General features: G+C 68.1%; 3 protein-coding genes across 3 annotated transcripts; 2 read left to right on the top strand and 1 right to left on the bottom strand.

The window, feature by feature from the left end:
- Positions 1-637: 637 nt before the first annotated feature.
- On the top strand, positions 638-7,558 carry GAL3ST4 (galactose-3-O-sulfotransferase 4). Its single transcript, XM_068923992.1, has 4 exons — positions 638-1,116; positions 3,094-3,207; positions 4,000-4,267; positions 5,803-7,558. The coding sequence occupies exons 2-4, from the start codon at positions 3,098-3,100 to the stop codon at positions 6,598-6,600; spliced, it is 1,176 nt and encodes a 391-aa protein (XP_068780093.1). The 5' UTR covers positions 638-1,116; positions 3,094-3,097; the 3' UTR covers positions 6,601-7,558.
- A 1,344-nt stretch (positions 7,559-8,902) lies between these two features.
- TRAPPC14 (trafficking protein particle complex subunit 14) lies at positions 8,903-15,375 on the top strand. The gene is made up of 11 exons (XM_068923991.1): positions 8,903-9,842; positions 10,580-10,675; positions 11,260-11,392; positions 11,645-11,731; positions 11,962-12,082; positions 12,316-12,463; positions 12,722-12,804; positions 13,092-13,255; positions 13,750-13,904; positions 14,017-14,210; positions 14,586-15,375. The coding sequence occupies exons 1-11, from the start codon at positions 9,447-9,449 to the stop codon at positions 14,737-14,739; spliced, it is 1,731 nt and encodes a 576-aa protein (XP_068780092.1). The 5' UTR covers positions 8,903-9,446; the 3' UTR covers positions 14,740-15,375.
- Positions 15,376-15,647: 272 nt separating this feature from the next.
- On the bottom strand, positions 15,648-18,654 carry LAMTOR4 (late endosomal/lysosomal adaptor, MAPK and MTOR activator 4). Its single transcript, XM_068923993.1, has 4 exons — positions 18,596-18,654; positions 17,200-17,280; positions 16,827-16,944; positions 15,648-16,226 (listed from the first exon to the last, which is right to left on the bottom strand). The coding sequence occupies exons 1-4, from the start codon at positions 18,596-18,598 to the stop codon at positions 16,129-16,131; spliced, it is 300 nt and encodes a 99-aa protein (XP_068780094.1). The 5' UTR covers positions 18,599-18,654; the 3' UTR covers positions 15,648-16,128.
- Positions 18,655-18,722: the final 68 nt, after the last annotated feature.

The following is an 18,722-nucleotide window of genomic DNA, read 5'->3' as shown; positions in this document are numbered from 1 at the left end:
GCTGCACCGAGACCCCCGGGACTGCCCCCCCCCCCCGCCCTGCTGCCCCGGGCTGCTCGGGGATCTGCCCCCCCCCCAAATCTATCCCCTTCCCATCCTCCCCAAATTTGCCCCTCAAGTTCCCCCTCCCCGGATCTGTCCCCCCCCAGAGCCCCTAGACCCTGCAGTGTCCCCCAGTGCCCCCCAGTGTCCCCAGACCCTGCGGTGTCCCCCAGTGCCCCCTAGTGCCCCGCAATGTCCCCCTAGTGTCCCCCAGACCCCTTCAGTGTCCCCCTAGAGCCCCTTAAGACCCCGCAGTGTCCCCTCCCCTAGTGTCCCCAGTGCCCGGGAGCGAGCCGGTACCGGGTGGGGGGGACGGGACGGAGTCGGGGGCGACCCGGTACCGGGTGGGGGGGACGGGACGGGGGCCGGGGACGGGAAGGGGGGGACGGGACGGAGTCGGGGGCGACCCGGTACCGGGTGGGGGGGACGGGACGGGGACCGGGGACGGGAAGGGGGGGACGGGACGGAGTCGGGGGCGACCCGGTACCGGATGGGGGGGACGGGACGGACCCGGGGGCGACCCGGTACCGGGTTGAGGGGGACGGGCCGGGCTCGGGGGGGGTCCGGTACCGGGTTGGGGGGGACGGGACGGGGATCGGGGACGGCCCGGTACCGGGTAGGGGGGGGACGGAACGGAGTCGGGGGAGGCCCGGTACCGGATGGGGGGGGACGGGACGGGCTTGGGGGGGGCCGGGGGCGGCCCGGTACCGGGGGGCCGGCCCGGTGCAGCGGGGCGGGGCGGGACAGCGGGAGACAAAGGAGGAAACTTCGGTGAAGAGCGAGAGTGAGGCCGGGACACCGGGATCCACCGGGAGCCATCGGGATACCGGCACCCACCGGCACCCAGCGACCACCCGGCCCCCCCCCCCGCCCCACTCCGGGAGCGGCATCCCGGGACAACCGGATCCCTCCACCCCCCCCCCACCTCCACCCCGGGACACCGGGGCCCCCCCGTCCCGAGCGGGCTGGGCCGAAGCGTCGGGAGGCCCCGAGCGGCGCCGGGATGCGGCGGGGTTGAGCCCGGTGTCCCCGGTATCCGGTGTCCCCGGTGTCCCCGGCAGTCTCGGACCCGCGGTGAGTGCGGCGGCGGGGGGACACGGTGGGGCAGGGGGAGAGGGGGGGACATGGGGCGCAGGGGAGGGACATGGCGGGACACAGGGGGACATGGGGTGTAGGGGGACATAGGGGGACACGGGGGGACATGGGGTCCAGGGGGATATAGGGGGACACGGGGGGGATGTAGGGTCAGGGGGACATGGAGGGACATGGGGTCTAGGGGGACATAGGAGGACACAGGGGGATGTAGGGTCTGGGGGGACATGGGGCACAGGGGGAACAGGGGGACATGGGGTCTAGGGGGACACAGGGGGACATGAGGAACGTAGGGTCTGGGGGGACATGGGATCTAGGGGGATATAGGGGGACACGGGGGGGATGTAGGGTCGGGGGGACATGGGGGGACATGGGGTCTAGGGGGACATGGGGGACACAGGGGGGATGTAGGGTCGGGGGGACATGGGGGGACATGGGGTCTAGGGGGACATAGGAGGACACAGGGGGACGTAGGGTCTGGGGGGACATGGGGTCTAGGGGGACATGGGGGGACACAGGGGGACGTAGGGTCTGGGGGGACATGGAGACACGGGGACATGGTGGGACATGGGGTCTAGGGGGACATGGGGGGACACAGGGGGACGTAGGGTCTGGGGGGACATGGAGACACGGGGACATGGGGGGACATGGGGTCTAGGGGGACATGGGGGGACATGGGGTCTAGGGGGACATGGGGGGACACAGGGGGACGTAGGGTCTGGGGGGACATTGGGACACAGGGGACATGGGGGGCATGGGGTCTAAGGGGACATAGGGGGACACAGGGGGACGTAGGGTCTAGGGGGACATGGGGCACAGGGGGGACATGGGGGGACACAAGGGGAAATGGGGTCTAGGGGGACACAGGGGGACACAGGGAGGATATGGCGACAGGGGGGACACGGGGTGCAGGAGGGGACCCAGGGCACAGGGGGGACAAAGGGGCTGGAGGGGATGTAGGGCAGAAGGGGGACACGGGCTGGGGGGGGACGGACGGGGAGATCCCATGGGGACAGAGGGGTCACAGAGCAGGGACAGGGGGACATGATACCTGGGGGGGGGAACACGGGGGCCTGGGGATCACGGAGGGGGACACGGGGGACAGGGGAGAAGCTGGTGGCCTGGGGGGGTCACGGAGGGGGACACAGGGGACAAGGGGGACCTGGTGGCCGGGGTACGGGGGGGGGTGTCCCCTAGGTGTGGGGCAAGGACGGACCCCGGGAGTGTCCATCCGGGGCGGGTGTCTGTCCCCATCTGCCTGTCCGGGGTGAGGGTGTCAGTCCCTGTCTGCCTGTCAGGGTGGGGCGGCTGTTTGTCCCCCCCCCCCCGTGTCCCCCTCCCCGTCCCCCCCCCCCCGGTAATGGGTCCCAGCTGACCCTGGGAAGGGCTGGGCTGGGCTGGCGGGAGCCCAAACGCCTCCGCGGACCCCCCCAGCGGGCCACGACGTGGCTCTGGGCGTCCCTCCGTCCCCCCACCCCGGCCACGCTCGGGGCGGGTGACACCGGGGGACACCATGGACCCCCCCAGCGGGCCACGACGTGGCTCTGGGTGTCCCTCCGTCCCCCCACCCCGGCCACGCTCGGGGCGGGTGACACCGGGGGACACCATGGACCCCCCCAGCAGGCCACGACGTGGCTCTGGGTGTCCCTCCGTCCCCCCACCCCAGCCATGCTCGGGGCGGGTGACATCGGGGGGGGACACCGCGGGCTGGATGTGGCTCCAGGTGTCCCTCCGTCCCCCCACCCCGGCCACGCTCGGAGTGGGTGACACCTGGGAGGTGACACCATGAACCCCCCCAGGGAGGTGACACACGGGCCACGCGCGTGACAGAGATGCGTTGAGTCCTTCTCCCCCCCCCCCCCGACCCTGCTTCGTACCATCTCATAAGCACCAGCAGCCCGGACCCCTGGGCCCCCTGAGCACCCATGTCCCCCACCCACCCACCCACCCATTCTGCAGGACCATGAAGCTGCCACCCGCCTGCCGCCGGCTCCAGGTGCTGGCGGCCGCCCTGGGCATCTGCGTGACCATCGGCTTCGTGGTGCAGCTCTTGGTGGGACCCTTCCAAAGGAGGTGGGTGCCCCCCACCCTGGCCCATCTCCCCTAGAGTTTGCACCCCAAAATTCCCTGGGTGGAGGTGGCTCTGAACCCTTGGGTGCTCAGGGTGGGCACGATGGGGGAGGGTGACACCCCCTGGGTGCCTGGGATGGGGGTCTCTAACCCCTTGGATGGCTGGGGACAGGTGAGATGGGGGGGTCCCCATCCCCTTGGGTGCCCAAGATGGGTGAGATGGGGGTCCCCAATCCTTGGGTGACCAGAACAGGTAGGATGGGAGTCCCCAAACCCTTGCGTAGCTGGGATGGGTGGCATGGGGGTCCCTCATCCCCTTGGGTGCCCAGGAACAGGCAGGATGGGGGTCTCCAACCCCTCGAGTGCCCTGGGATGGGCAGGATGCGTGTCCCCAACCCCTTGGGTACCTGGGATGGGTGGCATGGGGGTCTCCATCCCCTTGGGTGCCCCAGGACAAGCAGGATGGGGGTCTTCATCCACTTGGGTGCTTAGGGACAGGCAGGATGGGGATCCCCAACCCCTTGGGTACTTAGGATGGGTGGCATGGGGGTCTCCATCCCCTTGGGTGCCCAAGGACAAGCGGGATGGCGGTCTCCAACCCCTTGTGTACCTGGGATGGGTGGCATGGGGGTCGGCAACCCCTTGCGTGCCCTGGGACGGGCAGGATGGGGATCCCCAACCCCTTGGGTACCTGGGATGAGTGGCATGGGGGTCTCCATCCCCTTGGGTGCCCGTGGCCAGGCGGGACAGGGCTGTGGGTGCCCTCCCCCCCAACCCCGCGTCCATGGCCCCCAGGCCGCCCGTGGCGCCCGGCGGCCGCCCGCCGCAGCCCTGCCAGCCTCGCACCCACCTGGTCTTCCTGAAGACGCACAAGACGGGCAGCAGCAGCGTGGTGAACCTGCTGCACCGCTTCGGCGAGGCCCACGGGCTCCGCTTCGCCCTGCCCCACCGCTACCAGTTTGGCTACCCCAGCCCCTTCCAGGCCAGCCGCGTCAAGGGCTACCGTCCCGGCGGGCCCCCCTTCGACATCCTCTGCCACCACATGCGCTTCAACCTGCCCGAGGTGACGTTGGGGACGTTGGGGACGCTGGGGACACCAGGGATGCTGGGGGCGTCAGGGACCCTGGGGACCCTCTAGGGGAGATGGAGGATGTTTTGGAGGAGATGGAGGGCACCTGGGGGAGATGGGGACCCTCTAGGGGAGATGGAGGATGTTTTGGAGGAGATGGAGGGCACCTGGGGGAGATGGGGACCCTCTAGGGGAGATGGAGGATGCCTGGGGGAGATGGAGGATGTCTGGGAGAGATGGGGAACTCCAGGGGAGATGGAGGACACCTGGGAGAGGTGGGGAACCTCCAGGGGAGATGGCGAACATCTGGGGGAGCTGGAGGACACCTGGGGGAGATGGAGAACCTCTAGGGGAGATGGAAGACATCCAGGGGAGATGGGGGAAGTCCGGGGGAGCTGGAGGACACCTAGGGGAGATGGAGAACCTCAAGGGGAGATGGTGGATGTTTGGGGGAGATGGAGGATGTCTGGGAGAGATGAGGAATGTCCGAGGGCGATGGAGGATGCCTGGGGGAGATGGAGGATGTCTAGAGGAGATGGGGAACCTCCAGGGGAGATGGAGGATGTCTGAGGGAGATGGGGAACCTCTAGGAGAGATGGAGAACATCCAGGGGAGATGGGGAACCTCTAGGGGAGATGGAGGACATCTAGGGGAGATGGGGAACCTCTAGGGGAGATGGAGAAAGTTTGGGGGAGATGGAGGACATTTGGGGGGGAGATGAGGAATGTCCAGGGGAGATGGAAGATGCCTGGGGGAGATGAAGGATGTCTAGAGGAGATGGGGAACATCCCAGGGAGCTGGAGGACACCTGGGGGAGATGGAGAACCTCAAGGTGCGATGGTGGATGTTTGGGGGCGATGGAGGATGTCTGGGAGAGATGAGGAACGTCGGGGGGAGCTGGAGGATGTTTGGGGGAGATGAAAGGTGTCTAGAGGAGATGGGGAACCTCTAGGGGAAATGGAGGACGTCCAGGGGAGATGGGGACCTCAAGGGGAGCTGGAGAACATCCAGGAGAGATGGAGAACCTCTAGGAGAGATGGAGGATGTCCAGGGGAGATGGGGACCTCAAGGAGAGCTGGAGAACATCCAGGAGAGATGGAGAACCTCTAGGAGAGATGGAGGATGTCCAGGGGAGATGGGGAACCTCTAGGGGAGATGGAGGACATCTAGGGGAGATGGGGAACCTCAAGGGGAGATGGAGGATGTCCAGGGGAGATGGGGAACCTCTAGGGGAGATGGAGGACATCTAGGGGAGATGGGGATCCTCAAGGGAAGATGGAGGACGTCCAGGGGAGATGGGGAACCTCTAGGGGAGATGGAGGACATCTAGGGGAGATGGGGAACCTCAGGGGGAGATGGTGGATGTCCAGGGGAGATGGGGAACCTCAAGGGGAGATGGAGGACACCTAGGGGAACCGGAGAACATCCAAGGGAGACATCCGGGAACAGTGGGGGTCGTGTGGGTCCACCGAGCCCCATCCCTCTCCCCCCCCATCCCGCTGCCCCCCCCCCTCCTTCCACCACCGCAGGTGCAGAAGGTGATGCCCAACGACAGCTTCTACTTCTCCATCGTGCGGGACCCGGGCACGTTGGGCGAATCGGCCTTCTCCTACTACCGGGCCGTGGCACCGGCTTTCCGACGGGCGCCGTCGTTGAGCGCCTTCCTGGCGGCGCCGGGTCGTTTCTACGAAGCGGGAGCTCGAGGTAACCATTACGCCCGCAACCTGCTGTGGTTCGATTTCGGCTTGCCGGCGGCGGGCGACGCCGGAGGGGTGGCGGCGGCGGTGGCGGAGGTGGACCGGGTCTTCGCTTTGGTGCTGCTGGCCGAACACTTCGACGAGTCGCTGGTGCTGCTGCGCGACGCCCTGTGCTGGGCCGAGGAGGACGTGGCCGCCTTCGCCCACAACGGCCGCCGGGCGCCCGCCGCCCTCAGCGGCGCCCAGGCCGCCCGCCTCCGCGCCTGGAACGCCCTCGATTGGGCCCTCTACGTCCACCTCAACCGCTCGTTTTGGCGCCGGGTGGAAGCTTTCGGAGCGGCTCGTCTGCGGGCCGAGGTGGGACGGCTGCGGGAACGTCGAGCCGCCCTGGCGCGTCGGTGTTTGCGGGGCGGCGGGCCGGTGGCGGCGGGTGACATCGCCGAGAGTCGCCTGCGACCTTTCCAGCCGCCGGGACGGGCTGAGATTTTGGGGTACGCTTTACGGGCCGGGCTGCCGCCGGCGGAGCGCGAACGTTGCGCTCGACTCGCCACCCCCGAGCTCCAGTACAAGGACATCCTCGACCGGCGGCAGTTCGGGTCGGGTAACGGCACGGCGCCGCCGGGGGCGTAGCGGGAGGGGGGCGGTGGGTGGGTGGGTGGGGGGGGGAACCCCTTTATTCTTCCCCCCTTCACCTCCCCCCGGGACGGCGCCGTGCCTCAGTTTACCTCCTGTGGGTAATGGGTGCATCTAACCCTCATGGGGATTGGGGACCTCCCATGGTACAGCCCTGTGCCTCAGTTTACCTCCTGTGGGTAATGGGTGCGTCTAACCCTCATGGGGATTGGGGTGTCCCCGTGGTACAGCCCTGTGCCTCAGTTTACCCAGTCTGGGTAATGGGTGCATCTAACCCTCAGGGGGATTGGGGACCTCCCATGGTACAGCCCTGTGCCTCAGTTTACCTCCTGTGGGTAATGGGTGCATCTAACCCTCATGGGGATTGGGGACCCCCCCATGGTACAGCCCTGTGCCTCAGTTTACCTCCTGTGGGTAATGGGTGCGTCTAACCCTCATGGGGATTGGGGTGTCCCCCTGGGACGGCGCCGTGCCTCAGTTTACCTCCTGTGGGTAATGGGTGCGTCTAACCCTCATGGGGATTGGGGACCTCCCATGGTACAGCCCTGTGCCTCAGTTTACCTCCTGTGGGTAATGGGTGCATCTAACCCTCATGGGGATTGGGGTGTCCCCCTGGGACGGCGCCGTGCCTCAGTTTACCTCCTGTGGGTAATGGGTGCGTCTAACCCTCATGGGGATTGGGGTGTCCCCCTGGGACGGCGCCGTGCCTCAGTTTACCTCCTGTGGGTAATGGGTGCGTCTAACCCTCATGGGGATTGGGGTGTCCCCCTGGGACGGTGCCGTGCCTCAGTTTACCTCCTGTGGGTAATGGGTGCGTCTAACCCTCATGGGGATTGGGGACCCCCCCCATGGTACAGCCCTGTGCCTCAGTTTACCCAGTCTGGGTAATGGGTGCGTCTAACCCTCAGGGGGATTGGGGTGTCCCCCTGGGACGGCGCCGTGCCTCAGTTTACCTCCTGTGGGTAATGGGTGCATCTAACCCTCATGGGGATTGGGGACCCCCCCATGGTACAGCCCTGTGCCTCAGTTTACCTCCTGTGGGTTACGGGTGCATCTAACCCTCAGGGGGATTGGGGTGTCCCCGTGGTACAGCCCTGTGCCTCAGTTTACCCAGTGTGGCTAGTGGGTTCATCTAACCCTCATGGGGATTGGGGACCCCCCCATGGTACAGCCCTGTGCCTCAGTTTACCTCCTGTGGGTAATGGGTGCGCCTAACCCTCATGGGGATTGGGGACCCCCCCATGGTACAGCCCCGTGCCTCAGTTTACCCAGTCTGGGTAATGGGTACGTCTAACCCTGATGGGGATTTGGGGACCCCTCCGTGGTACAAGCCGGTGCCTCAGTTTACCGGCTCTGGGTAAATGGGTCTCCCTGACTATAATGGTGTCGAGGTCCTCCTCACGGTACAGCTCCGTGCCTCAGTTTCCCTGCTCTCAGTAACGCATCCACTTAGCCCTGATATGGCGTGGGGCTCCCCGCACGCTATAGCTCCGTGCCTCAGTTTACCTGGGTAATGGGGGGGGGGGGGTGCCCGCCCCCCCCCCGGCCTTAATGCATAGCTGGATCACCCCGTGCCTCAGTTTACCTGCACTGAGTAGCGGGGTCCATCTAAGCCAAATGGGGATCGGGGGCTGCCACGGTCCAGATCCGTGCCTCAGTTTACCTAGTCTGGCTCGTGGGTCCACCTAACCCCATGGCGTGTGCGGGCGTGTGGCACGTCCGCGGGAATCATGGCGGGAGGGGGGGGGGTGTCACGCGATGCCGGTGGCATGTCACACGCGTGTCATAGCGTGTTCACGCCATGTGGGTGGAGTCCCCCCCGGGGAGGAGGGGTTTGGTCTGGCCCCCCCCCCCCCACGGCGGCGGCTTGGACCGTCCTCATGGTAATAAAAAGCTGGAAAGATCCCGCTGATTGGATGTTGCGGCTGTCGATCATTTGGCTGGGCTGTGGGAGGGAAGTCCCGCCCCCCTGAGGGAGGGCGGAAGGGCGGGATTGGTTCTTTCCTGCTGCAGAACCGGAAGTCCCGCCCCGAGCCGGGCATGAAGGCGCCGGGCCGAAGTCCTGCCCCTTCGGGGGACCTCCCGGCGCGGCGATTGGTCCCTGTGCGGGGAGCGGATGTGACGTCACTACAACCGCCGCCGCCGCCGCCACCACCACCACCACTAGCGGCGGGAGGCGAGTCCTCCAGGGGGCGGTGCCTCAGCTCCTCATCGATGCGCTCGGCGGCCGCGCTCGGCGCTCGCCCTCGCCGCCTGCCGCGTTGCCCCGCCCCCGCCCCTGCCCCCGCCCCGCCCGGTCGCTCCGGCGGCGCCGCGCGGAGCCGGAACCGGAACCGCTACCGGGAGCCCCCGGCCCGGGGACTCCCCCCCCCTCCCCCTTTTCCTTCCCCTCCCGGTGCTCCGGCCCCGGTATCCACCCTACCCCCATCCCCCGGAGCCCCGGCCCGGCCCCGGTATCCCTTCCCGGTCCCCGGCATCCCCCCCGGCCCGGCCTGGCCTGGAGATTCCCCCCACCCCAAGTCCCGGTATCTCTCCCGGTGCCCGACCCCCCCCCCCCCATTGCCCAGGACCCACCGGGCCCCCACACCCCGGCTCCCCAGGACCCTCCGGAGCCACCGGGCCCCCCCCGATCCTTCACCCCGGTTCCTCCCCGCTCCCCAGGATCCTCCAGAGCTACCGGGACCCCCCCCCCCCGATCCATCCCCCCCACTCCCTAGGACCATCCAGAGCCCCCGGTTCCTCCCCCCGTGCTCCCCAAGACCCTCCCTCCTGGTGTCTCCCGGTCCCTAAGACCCCCCCCTCCCCATCCCTATTCCCCCCCCCCCCCGGTACCGGTACCGCCCATGGAGTCGCAATGCGATTACTTCATGTACTTCCCGGCGGTTCCCTTCGCCGCCCGGGAGCTGCTGGCGGGGGAACCGGGCCGGTACCGGGCGTTACCCCGCCGTAACCACCTCTACCTGGGCGAAACCGTACGATTCCTCCTGGTGCTTCGCTGCCGTCCCGGTACCGGTACCGGTACCGGACCGGGTCGGCCACCTTGGGCCGAGCTGGCGGCTTCGTTAGCCGCCCTGGCCAGCGTCAGTCCCGGCGGCACGGAGCCCTGCGGAGGGGACCGTGACGGGGAGCAGGACGGCGGAGGGGACGGCGACGAGGTCCCGCCGGAGCCTCCCGTCTTTCGGGATTGCCGGGCCCTGCTGACGCACAGCCAGGGTCCTCCGGGGCGGCCCGCGGCCGGGGTGGGTGACCCGAGGGGGGACGCGGGGGACGAAGGGAGGGGACGGGGTGGGAGTCGGGGGCAGGGAGGAGTCGAGGGAGGGAGGTGGGGACAAGGGGACACGGGGGCGAAGGAGGCAGATGGGGACAAGGGCAGATACGGGGGGACACGGCAAAGGAGGGAGATGGGGACAAGGGCAGATACGGGGGGACACGGGGCGAAGGAGGGAGATGGGGATAAGAGCAGATACGGGGGGACACGGGAGGGAGGTGGGGACAAGGGGACACGGCGAAGGAGGGAGATGGGGACAAGGGCAGATACGGGGGGACACGGGGTCAAAGGAGGGAGATGGGGACAAGGGCAGATATGGGGGGGACACGGGAGGGAAGTGGGGACAAGGGGACACGGGGGCGAAGGAGGGAGATGGGGACAAGGGCAGATACGGGGGGACACGGGAGGGATGTGGGGACAAGGGACCATGGGGTCAAAGGAGGGAGATGGGGACAAGGGCAGATATGGGGGGACATGGGAGGGACAAGGGGACGTGGGGGCAAAGGAGGGAGATGGGGACAAGGGCAGATACGGGGGGACACGGGAGGGACGTGGGGACGAGGGAAGATATAGAGGGACATGGGGGACAAGGGAGGGACACAGGGCAGATGTGGGTTCAGGGCAGACGTAAGGGGGAGGACATGGGACAGGGGAGGTGACACAGGACGGGGAGGGGGCCACCGTGGCTGAGCCCCACTGTGACGCCAGATGCCGGTGGAGGACCCCATCGTGTCCACGGACGAGGTCATCTTTCCCCTGACCATCTCTCTCGACAAGCTGCCCCCTGGCACCGTCAAGGCCAAGGTGAGGTGGGGAGGGGACTTCTGGGACCTTGGGGACAGCGTGGGGACCTCAGGGATGGGGGTGGACCTTGGGGACAGCGTGGGGACCTTGGAGATGAGAAGGGAACTTGAGGACAGCATGGGGATCTTGGGGGCTGTGTTGGGATCTCAGGGATGGGAGGGGACCTCGGGGACAGTGTGGGGACCTCAAGGGCAGGAGGGGATGGTGGGGACAGCATGGGGACCTTGGGGACGAGAGGAGACCTCAGGGACAGGATGGGAGCTCGGGGACAGCGTGGGGACCTAGGGTTGGGACTAAGATGAAGCTATGGTGCTTCTTGGTTCATTAAGGTCAGGGTGGGAGTAGAGACAGGAGGAGACCTTGGGGACAATGTTGGGACCCTGGGGACAACGGGTAGACCTCGGGGACAAACATAGTGACATGGGACTGTGACCAGGGGTGGGGAGTGGGATCCAGTCCTCATCTCCCCCCCCCGTCTGGGTCCCTCAGGAGCAGTTGGGGTGGGCTTGGGGGACACCAAGAGGCCTCGGGGACAGGAGGGGATCTCCGGGCCGGCCCTGACCCAGTGTCCCCGGTGTCCCCAGATCGTGGTGACGGTGTGGAAGCGGGACACGGAGCCACCCGAGCTGCAGGAGGGTGGCGGGTACCTGAGCCTGCTCCAGACCCGGGCGCCCGCGCACGTCTTCCGCCAGGAGCAGGGAGCCTTCAAGGCACAAGGTAGGACTGGCCCCGTGTCCCCTGTGTCCCCCGGGTCCCTTGTCCCTCCGCACGTCCCCTATCTCCCTCAGTGTCTCCTGCCTCTGGCATCCTGCATCCCCAGTGTCCCTTTTCCTCCCCATCTCTGTGTCCCCTGCCCTGCCAGCAGCCTACGCTTTGTGTCCCCGTCCACCCCCCCGCCACTTGGGTGCTCCGTGTCCCCCCATGTGCCCCCCCCCGCCCCGTGTCCTTTGACCGCCCATCTCCCCGCAGTGAGCACCCTGCTGACCGTGTTGCCCCCACCCGTGGTGCGATGCCGCCAGCTCACCGTCTCCGGGAAGTACCTCACAGTGCTCAAAGGTGAGGGGACAGGGACGGTGGCATGGGGACAGGGACACCAGGGTGGCTGGGATGGGGACAGGCACCCCCGAGAGGGGGTCAGGGGGTGGCTTGGCCTGAGATGGGGGCTGTGGGGTGGCCGAGGCAGAGCGGAGGATGTGTGTCAGGGCAGGGGGGACGGCTGGGACACGGGCTGGTTGGGGCCACGCCGGTGTCCCCTGTGGTGTCACCCTGCTGTCCCTGTCGCCCAGTGCTGAACGGCTGGTCCCAGGAGGAGATCTCGCTGTGGGACGTGCAGATCCTGCCCAACTTCAACGCCAGCTACCTGCCCGTCATGCCCGACGGCTCTGTCCTACTGGTCGATGACGTCTGGTGAGCGCTGGGGACACCCTGGGGTCCCTAGCGACATTGGGGACAGTCCCTGGGGTGGTGAGGGGACACAGCTGTGCCGACTCCCAGACCCCGAGGAGGCCGTGTATCCCTTGGGACGGGGCCGTGCCGTGCTCCCGTCCCAAGGGAGGCTGGGAGGGAGCGGGGGGACGACGACCCCCAGCTCCGGGCTGTCCCACGTGTCCCTGAGCTGTCCCCGCACCCCTGTCCCGCAGCCACCACTCGGGCGAGGTGCCCGTGGGTGCCTTCTGCCGCGTGGCCAGCGCCGGCTCGGCTTGTCCCTGCGCCCTCAGCGCCCTCGAGGAGCACAACTTCCTCTTCCAGCTCCAGGCGCCCGAGAGGCCCCCCGAGGACGCCAAGGAGGTGAGGGGACACCACGGGGGGACTCTTAGGGGTGAGGGGACACTGGGAGGGGACCTTCCTGACTAGGGGGGACATAAGGGATGAGGGCACAGCGGGAGGGACTGTCCTGGTTGGGGAGGAATGGAGGGGGAAAATCTGTCATTCTGGGGATCTGAGGGGGACCAGGAGGTTTTGGGGACCATCCTGGCTGGGTTGGAGGGGTCTGTCCTTGCCATGGGCGGTGGGGACAGGGACATTTCTGACCCTCTGTCCCGCCAGGGCTTGGAGGTCCCGTTGGTGGCCGTGATCCAGTGGTCGACGCCAAAACTGCCCTTCACCAGCAGCATCTACACGCATTACCGGTGAGAGCCACCCTGAGGGTCCTCGATGACACCTGTCCCCAAGGGAGGGACACCTGGATCCCTGTCCCCAAGGGGGAAGGGACCCTCTCCGATCCATCTGCTCCGAGGAGGGGGATCCCTGCCCTGGGCCTGTGCCATTCCCCTATCACTAACCCCACGTCCCCAAGGTGCCACATGGTCGTCTCCATCTCCGTCATGTCCTCAGGGCTGTCCTTTGTCACTAACCCCGTGTCCCCAGGGGCTGCTTGCGGCTGTCCCCGCGTCCCTAACCCCCATCCCGTCCCCAGGCTGCCAAGCATCCGCCTGGAGCGGCCGCGCTTCGTGATGACGGCCGCCTGCGAGTCGCCGGTGCGAGCCCGGCAGCGCTTCACCGTCACCTACACGCTGCTCAACGATCTCCAGGACTTCCTGGCCGTGCGGCTCGTCTGGACGCCGGAGACCGCCACAGCCGGTGGGGACAGGAGGGGACGAGGAGGGGACCAGAGGGGCTGGGGGAGGATCTGGGCGCAGGCAAGAGGGGACAGACGTGATGAAACGGGGGGATCAGACGTGACAAGGTTGGTTGGGAAGGGGCAAGGTGGCCAAGGGGGAATGGAGGTGACAGAGGTGGCCAGGAGGGGACAGAGGAGATGGGGAGGGGATCAGAGGAGATGGGAGGATCTGGGGACAGAGGTGATGAGGGAGGTGGGGCTCTGAGGGGACAGGGATGATCAGGAGGGTTGAAGGTGACTGAGAGGGACGGGAGGTGACAGAGGTGGCCAGGAGGGGACAGAGGAGATGGGGTGCGGATCAGAGGATGTGAAGGTAGCTAAGAGGGGACAGACATGATGAGGGGAGATGGGGGGGTGGGAAAACAGAGGGGACAAAGTGGCTGAGAGGCAACGGAGATGACAGAAGTGACCAAGAGGGGACAGAGGTCCCATCCCCACGTCCTCCCGCCCCCAGGGAAAAAGCTATCCGGGGAGGAGCGCCGGGCCACGCAGGCCGCGCTGGACGCCATCGTGTGCCACACGCCGCTCAACAACCTGGGCTACTCCCGCAAGGGCAGCGCCCTCACCATCCGCGTGGCCTTCCAGGCGCTGCGGGCCGGGCTTTTCGAGGTGAGGCCGCCCAGACGCCTGGGTCCATCCGGAGAGCACCCAGATCGGGCCTGGCTTTTGTCCTCGGGAGAGAGGGAGCCGAGCCCAGCGTCACCCGCGTCCTCGTCCCCAGCTGTCCCAGCACATGAAGCTGAAGCTGCAGTTCACGGCCAGCGTGGCCAACCCGCCGCCCGAGGCTCGGCCCGTGTCGCGCAAGAGCAGCCCTAGCAGCCCGGCCGTGCGGGACCTGGTGGAGCGGCACCAAGCCGGGCTGGGCCGGTCCCAGTCCTTCTCCCACCAGCAGCCGTCCCGAAGCCATCTCATGAGGTACGGAGCGGACACGGCGAGGGGACAAGCAGGACGGTGGTGGTGGGGGGGGGGAACGCGCAGGACCGAGCTGATGCAGGGACCTTGGGGATGGGGGACGCAGCGGGGAGATGGCCAGAACGGGGTTGTGGGGACAGCCAGGACAAGGGGACACGTGGTAAGGGGATGCGTGGGACGGGAGAGACAAGGTGGGGGCCACCTAGGGCTGGAGGGGACGGAGGGGACACGCGGGATGGTGGGCACACCCGTGACAGAGAAGGATACCTGTGCTGAGGGGGACAGGGGACAGCCAGCCCCCTAGGGACACAGGGTAGGGGACAGCCGGCCCCGTGGGTGACGGGGCAGGGGACAGCCCTCACTGCCCCGTGTCCCCAGGTCAGGCAGCGTGATGGAGCGGCGTGCCATCACGCCGCCGGTGGGCTCCCCCGTGGGGCGTCCCCTCTACCTGCCCCCCGAGAAGACGGTGTTGTCCCTGGACAAGATCGCCAAGCGGGAGTGCAAGGTGCTGGTCGTGGAGCCGGTCAAGTGACGGCGACCTCAGGGACGGGTCCTTCGCGCCCCTTTGGGTTTGGGGAGGGGGAGTGACACGTGCCGTAAGCGGGGGGAACGGAGGGTTGGGGACTGGGGCCGTGTCCCCCCCCCCCGCGGGGCTAAACCTGCTGCTTCACTGGGACTGGACTGGAACGTGCCATGGGGGACCTGGGGACCAAAACGGGGACAGGGGCCTGTCCCCAACCTGGGGGGGGGGGGGAAATGGGAGAGAGGGTGACGATGCTCTGGGGACAGGGGTGGCACTGGGGAAGGCGAGGGGACGTCCCGCGGCTGGTCCCGGCGCTGTTTACACCCCTTCGGCTTCCTGCCTTGCCTTGAATTTGGCTGCTTTGGGGAGAGGGGGGAGGACGGGACGGGACATGGGGACCAAGACCTGTCCCTGCTGCCGGTGGGGTGGGGGGGAAGAGGGGACGCACCGGGACGTGTCCCCGGGGTGCTGAGCCAAAGGCAGGTCCCACACTGCCACCCACCTCCAAGCCCTGCCGGGGACGGGGAGGGGGGGGGACGTCCCCGATAACGGGTGGCACTTTAATTCCGTGTTATTTATTTGTCTCCGCGCTGGCTGCCGTGTGTGTGTGTGTGTGCGCGCGTGCGAATAAAGCGCTGGCCTGGACACGCCGTGACGGTGACGTGGGGACAGGTCTGTCACCCGGAGGCGACGCGCTGGGGTGACCTGGGACTTGGCTGTGGCCCCTGTGGGGAGCAGGGGGTGCTTGTGTGTTGGGGGGGGGGTGAAGCAGGACCCCCCACCACCACCATGACCCCTCTCGTCACCCCGTCCCGTGGCCCTTTGTCACCTTGTCCCCTGCCCTGAGGGGAGCCATATCTCCCCACCCCCCCACCCCCCCCCCAAAAAAAGAAGCTGCCACGGGGGAGCGGCGGGGGGACGGGACCAGGACATAATTTATTGTCTCAGTGGAGGGATGGTGGTTGGAGAGTGACACCGCAGGGCCCTGGGACGGGCAGGGGACAGGGGACACCGGCCACCACGGTGCCTTGGGGACAGCAGGGACACGGGGAACGAGTCTGTTGAAGTCGGCTGGGAAGCAAGGGGGTGTCACTGCGTGACCAGGGGGACAGCAGAGACACGAGTGGGTGCCACCACAGGGCCTGGGGGACACCACAGGGCCCTGGGGACAGCAGGGACATGGCTGGGTGACACTGTGCGGTCGTGGAGGCAGCAGAGAGGTTGAGGTCCATCCGCCTGGGAAGGCCCCGGGGACAGCAGTGACGCGGGTGGGTATCACCGCAGGGCCCTGGGGACGCAGGGGACAGATGCCCCAAGGCCCTGGGGACAGCAGGGGGGAGGGGGACCGTCGCCCTCCCCCTGGGGACAGCGGGGACGCGGGCTGGCCTCCGGCGCGGCTCACACGGCGACGGGCTCCTGGACGTGGTTCTGGCGCTTCACCACGAAGAGCTTCTGCCCGGAGACGGTGACAAGGAGGGAGTGTTCCCCGAACACCACTGCGGGGACAGGGTGAGCGCGGGGCCACCGAGGCCACCACCATCACCCGGGGGACACTGGGGCCACCACCACCCTGGGGAGAAGGTGAACGTGGGGCCACCGAGGCCACCACCATCACCCCGGGGACACTGGGGCCACCACCACCATGGGGACAAGGTGAACGTGGGGCCACCGAGGCTACCACCATCACCCGGGGTACACTGGGGCCACCACCACCCTGGGGAGAAGGTGAACGTGGGGCCACCGAGGCCACCACCATCACCCAGGGTACACTGGGGCCACCACCACCCTGGGGAGAAGGTGAACGTGGGGCCACTGAGGCCACCACCATCACCCCAGGGACACTGGGGCCACCACCGCCTCCCTGGGGACAGGCTGAGTGCAGGGCCACCGCCACCCCAGGCACAGAGTGAGTGCGAGGCCACCGCTGTCACCACCCCAAGGCCACCACCCACCCTGGGGACAAGGTGAGCACGAGGGGACCACCGCTACCCCAACGCCCCTGAAGCCGCTACCACCACGGGGACAGCGCAGGGGAACACGGCCACCCTGGGGACAGCAGGGGAGGGGGTGACGGCCACCACCGTGGGGACACTCACCCGAGAGGCGCTTGAAGGGGGGGTCGTGGCCGCGCTGCAGCCGCAGCCCGCAAGCCGTGGCCACCAGCTCCGAGAGCACGGCGGCCGTGTGCTCGTCGTTCTCCAGGTCACCGGCTGACTGTTGGGGGGGGGGGGGGGGGACACGCAGTGTCAGCGGGGCCCAGGCGTCCGGGCACCCCCACGATGTGTCCCCCCCCGCCGCCCCGATATCCGGGTGGCCCTGCTCCACCTCACTGCCATCCGCTCATCTGCTCCCCTCTTTCCCCCCACCCACCCCACCCCAACAGGGGCCCAGGTGTCCGGGGATGTGTCGTGTGACCCCCCCCCCCGGCCCCCAACCGCCCCAAGGGCCCAGGCGTCCGGGCGCCCTCACCGCCAGCACGGCCCCGTCGCTGATGACCAGGTAGCCCAACTGGTCCGGGATCCGCTCCAGTCCCTGGGTCAGCGCCGTGGTCTGGGGTGGGGGGGGAGCCCCGTCACCCCCAAATCGAGGTGTCACCCCAATCCCACACCCCCTCCCCAGTGTCCTAGTTCCCTCCCTCCAGTTATCTCCCAGTTCCTTCCAGTTGTCCCCTACCGTGACCTCCGCAGTCCCCCCCCCCCACTCCGTGCTCCCCAGTCCAGTTCCCCCCCCAATGATTCCCAGGGTCCCCTGTTCCCCCCCCCAGTGGCCCCCATTCCAGTCTTCCCCAGTGTCATCCCCCAGGGTCCCAGTTCCCCCCCCAGTGCCCCCTCAGAGTCCCAGTTTCCCCCAGTGCCCCCATCCCAGTGTCTCCCATCCCAGTTCCCCCTTCCCAGTGCTCCCAGTCCCCCAAAGGGCCCCCCGGGTCCCAGTGCCCCCATCCCAGCGTCTCCCATCCCAGTTCCCCCTTCCCAGTGCTCCCAGTCCCCCAAAGGGCCCCCCGGGTCCCATTGCCCCCATCCCAGCGTCTCCCATCCCAGTTCTCCCTTCCCAGTGCTCCCAGTCCCCCAAAGGGCCCCCCCGGGTCCCATTGCCCCCATCCCAGCGTCTCCCATCCCAGTTCCCCCTTCCCAGTGCTCCCAGTCCCCCAAAGGGCCCCCCCGGGTCCCATTGCCCCCATCCCAGCGTATCCCATCCCAGTTCCCCCTTCCCAGTGCTCCCAGTCCCCCAAAGGCCTCCCCCGGGTCCCAGCACCCCCATCCCAGTTCCCCCTTCCCAGTGCTCCCAGTCCCCCAAAGGGCCCCCCCGGGTCCCAGCGCCCCCATCCCAGCGTCTCCCATCCCAGTTCTCCCTTCCCAGTGCTCCCAGTCCCCCAAAGGGCCCCCCCCGGGTCCCATTGCCCCCATCCCAGTTCCCCCTTCCCAGTGCTCCCAGTCCCCCAAAGGGCCCCCCCGGGTCCCATTGCCCCCATCCCAGCGTCTCCCATCCCAGTTCTCCCTTCCCAGTGCTCCCAGTCCCCCAAAGGCCCCCCCGGGTCCCAGCGCCCCCATCCCAGTTCCCCCTTCCCAGTGCTCCCAGTCCCCCAAAGGGCCCCCCGGGTCCCAGTGCCCCCATCCCAGCGTCTCCCATCCCAGTTCCCCCTTCCCAGTGCTCCCAGTCCCCCAAAGGGCCCCCCGGGTCCCATTGCCCCCATCCCAGCGTCTCCCATCCCAGTTCTCCCTTCCCAGTGCTCCCAGTCCCCCAAAGGGCCCCCCCGGGTCCCATTGCCCCCATCCCAGCGTCTCCCATCCCAGTTCCCCCTTCCCAGTGCTCCCAGTCCCCCAAAGGGCCCCCCCGGGTCCTAGCGCCCCCTCTCCCCCGCACTCACCATGGCCCCGCTCCTGCCCCGCTCCCGGTCAGCTGACCGCCCCCCGCGCCCCGCCCCCTGCGCCCGCCCATAGGCCGCCCCGCCCCGCCCCGCCCCGCCCCACTGGCGCGGGGCTCTGTCTGTCACC

The sequence above is a fragment of the Struthio camelus genome, chromosome 37 (assembly GCF_040807025.1).
Source record: "Struthio camelus isolate bStrCam1 chromosome 37, bStrCam1.hap1, whole genome shotgun sequence".
Classification (NCBI taxonomy): domain Eukaryota; kingdom Metazoa; phylum Chordata; class Aves; order Struthioniformes; family Struthionidae; genus Struthio; species Struthio camelus.
The sequence above is the reverse complement of the archived record's forward strand: the minus strand, read 5'-3'. Positions and strand labels throughout refer to the sequence as shown.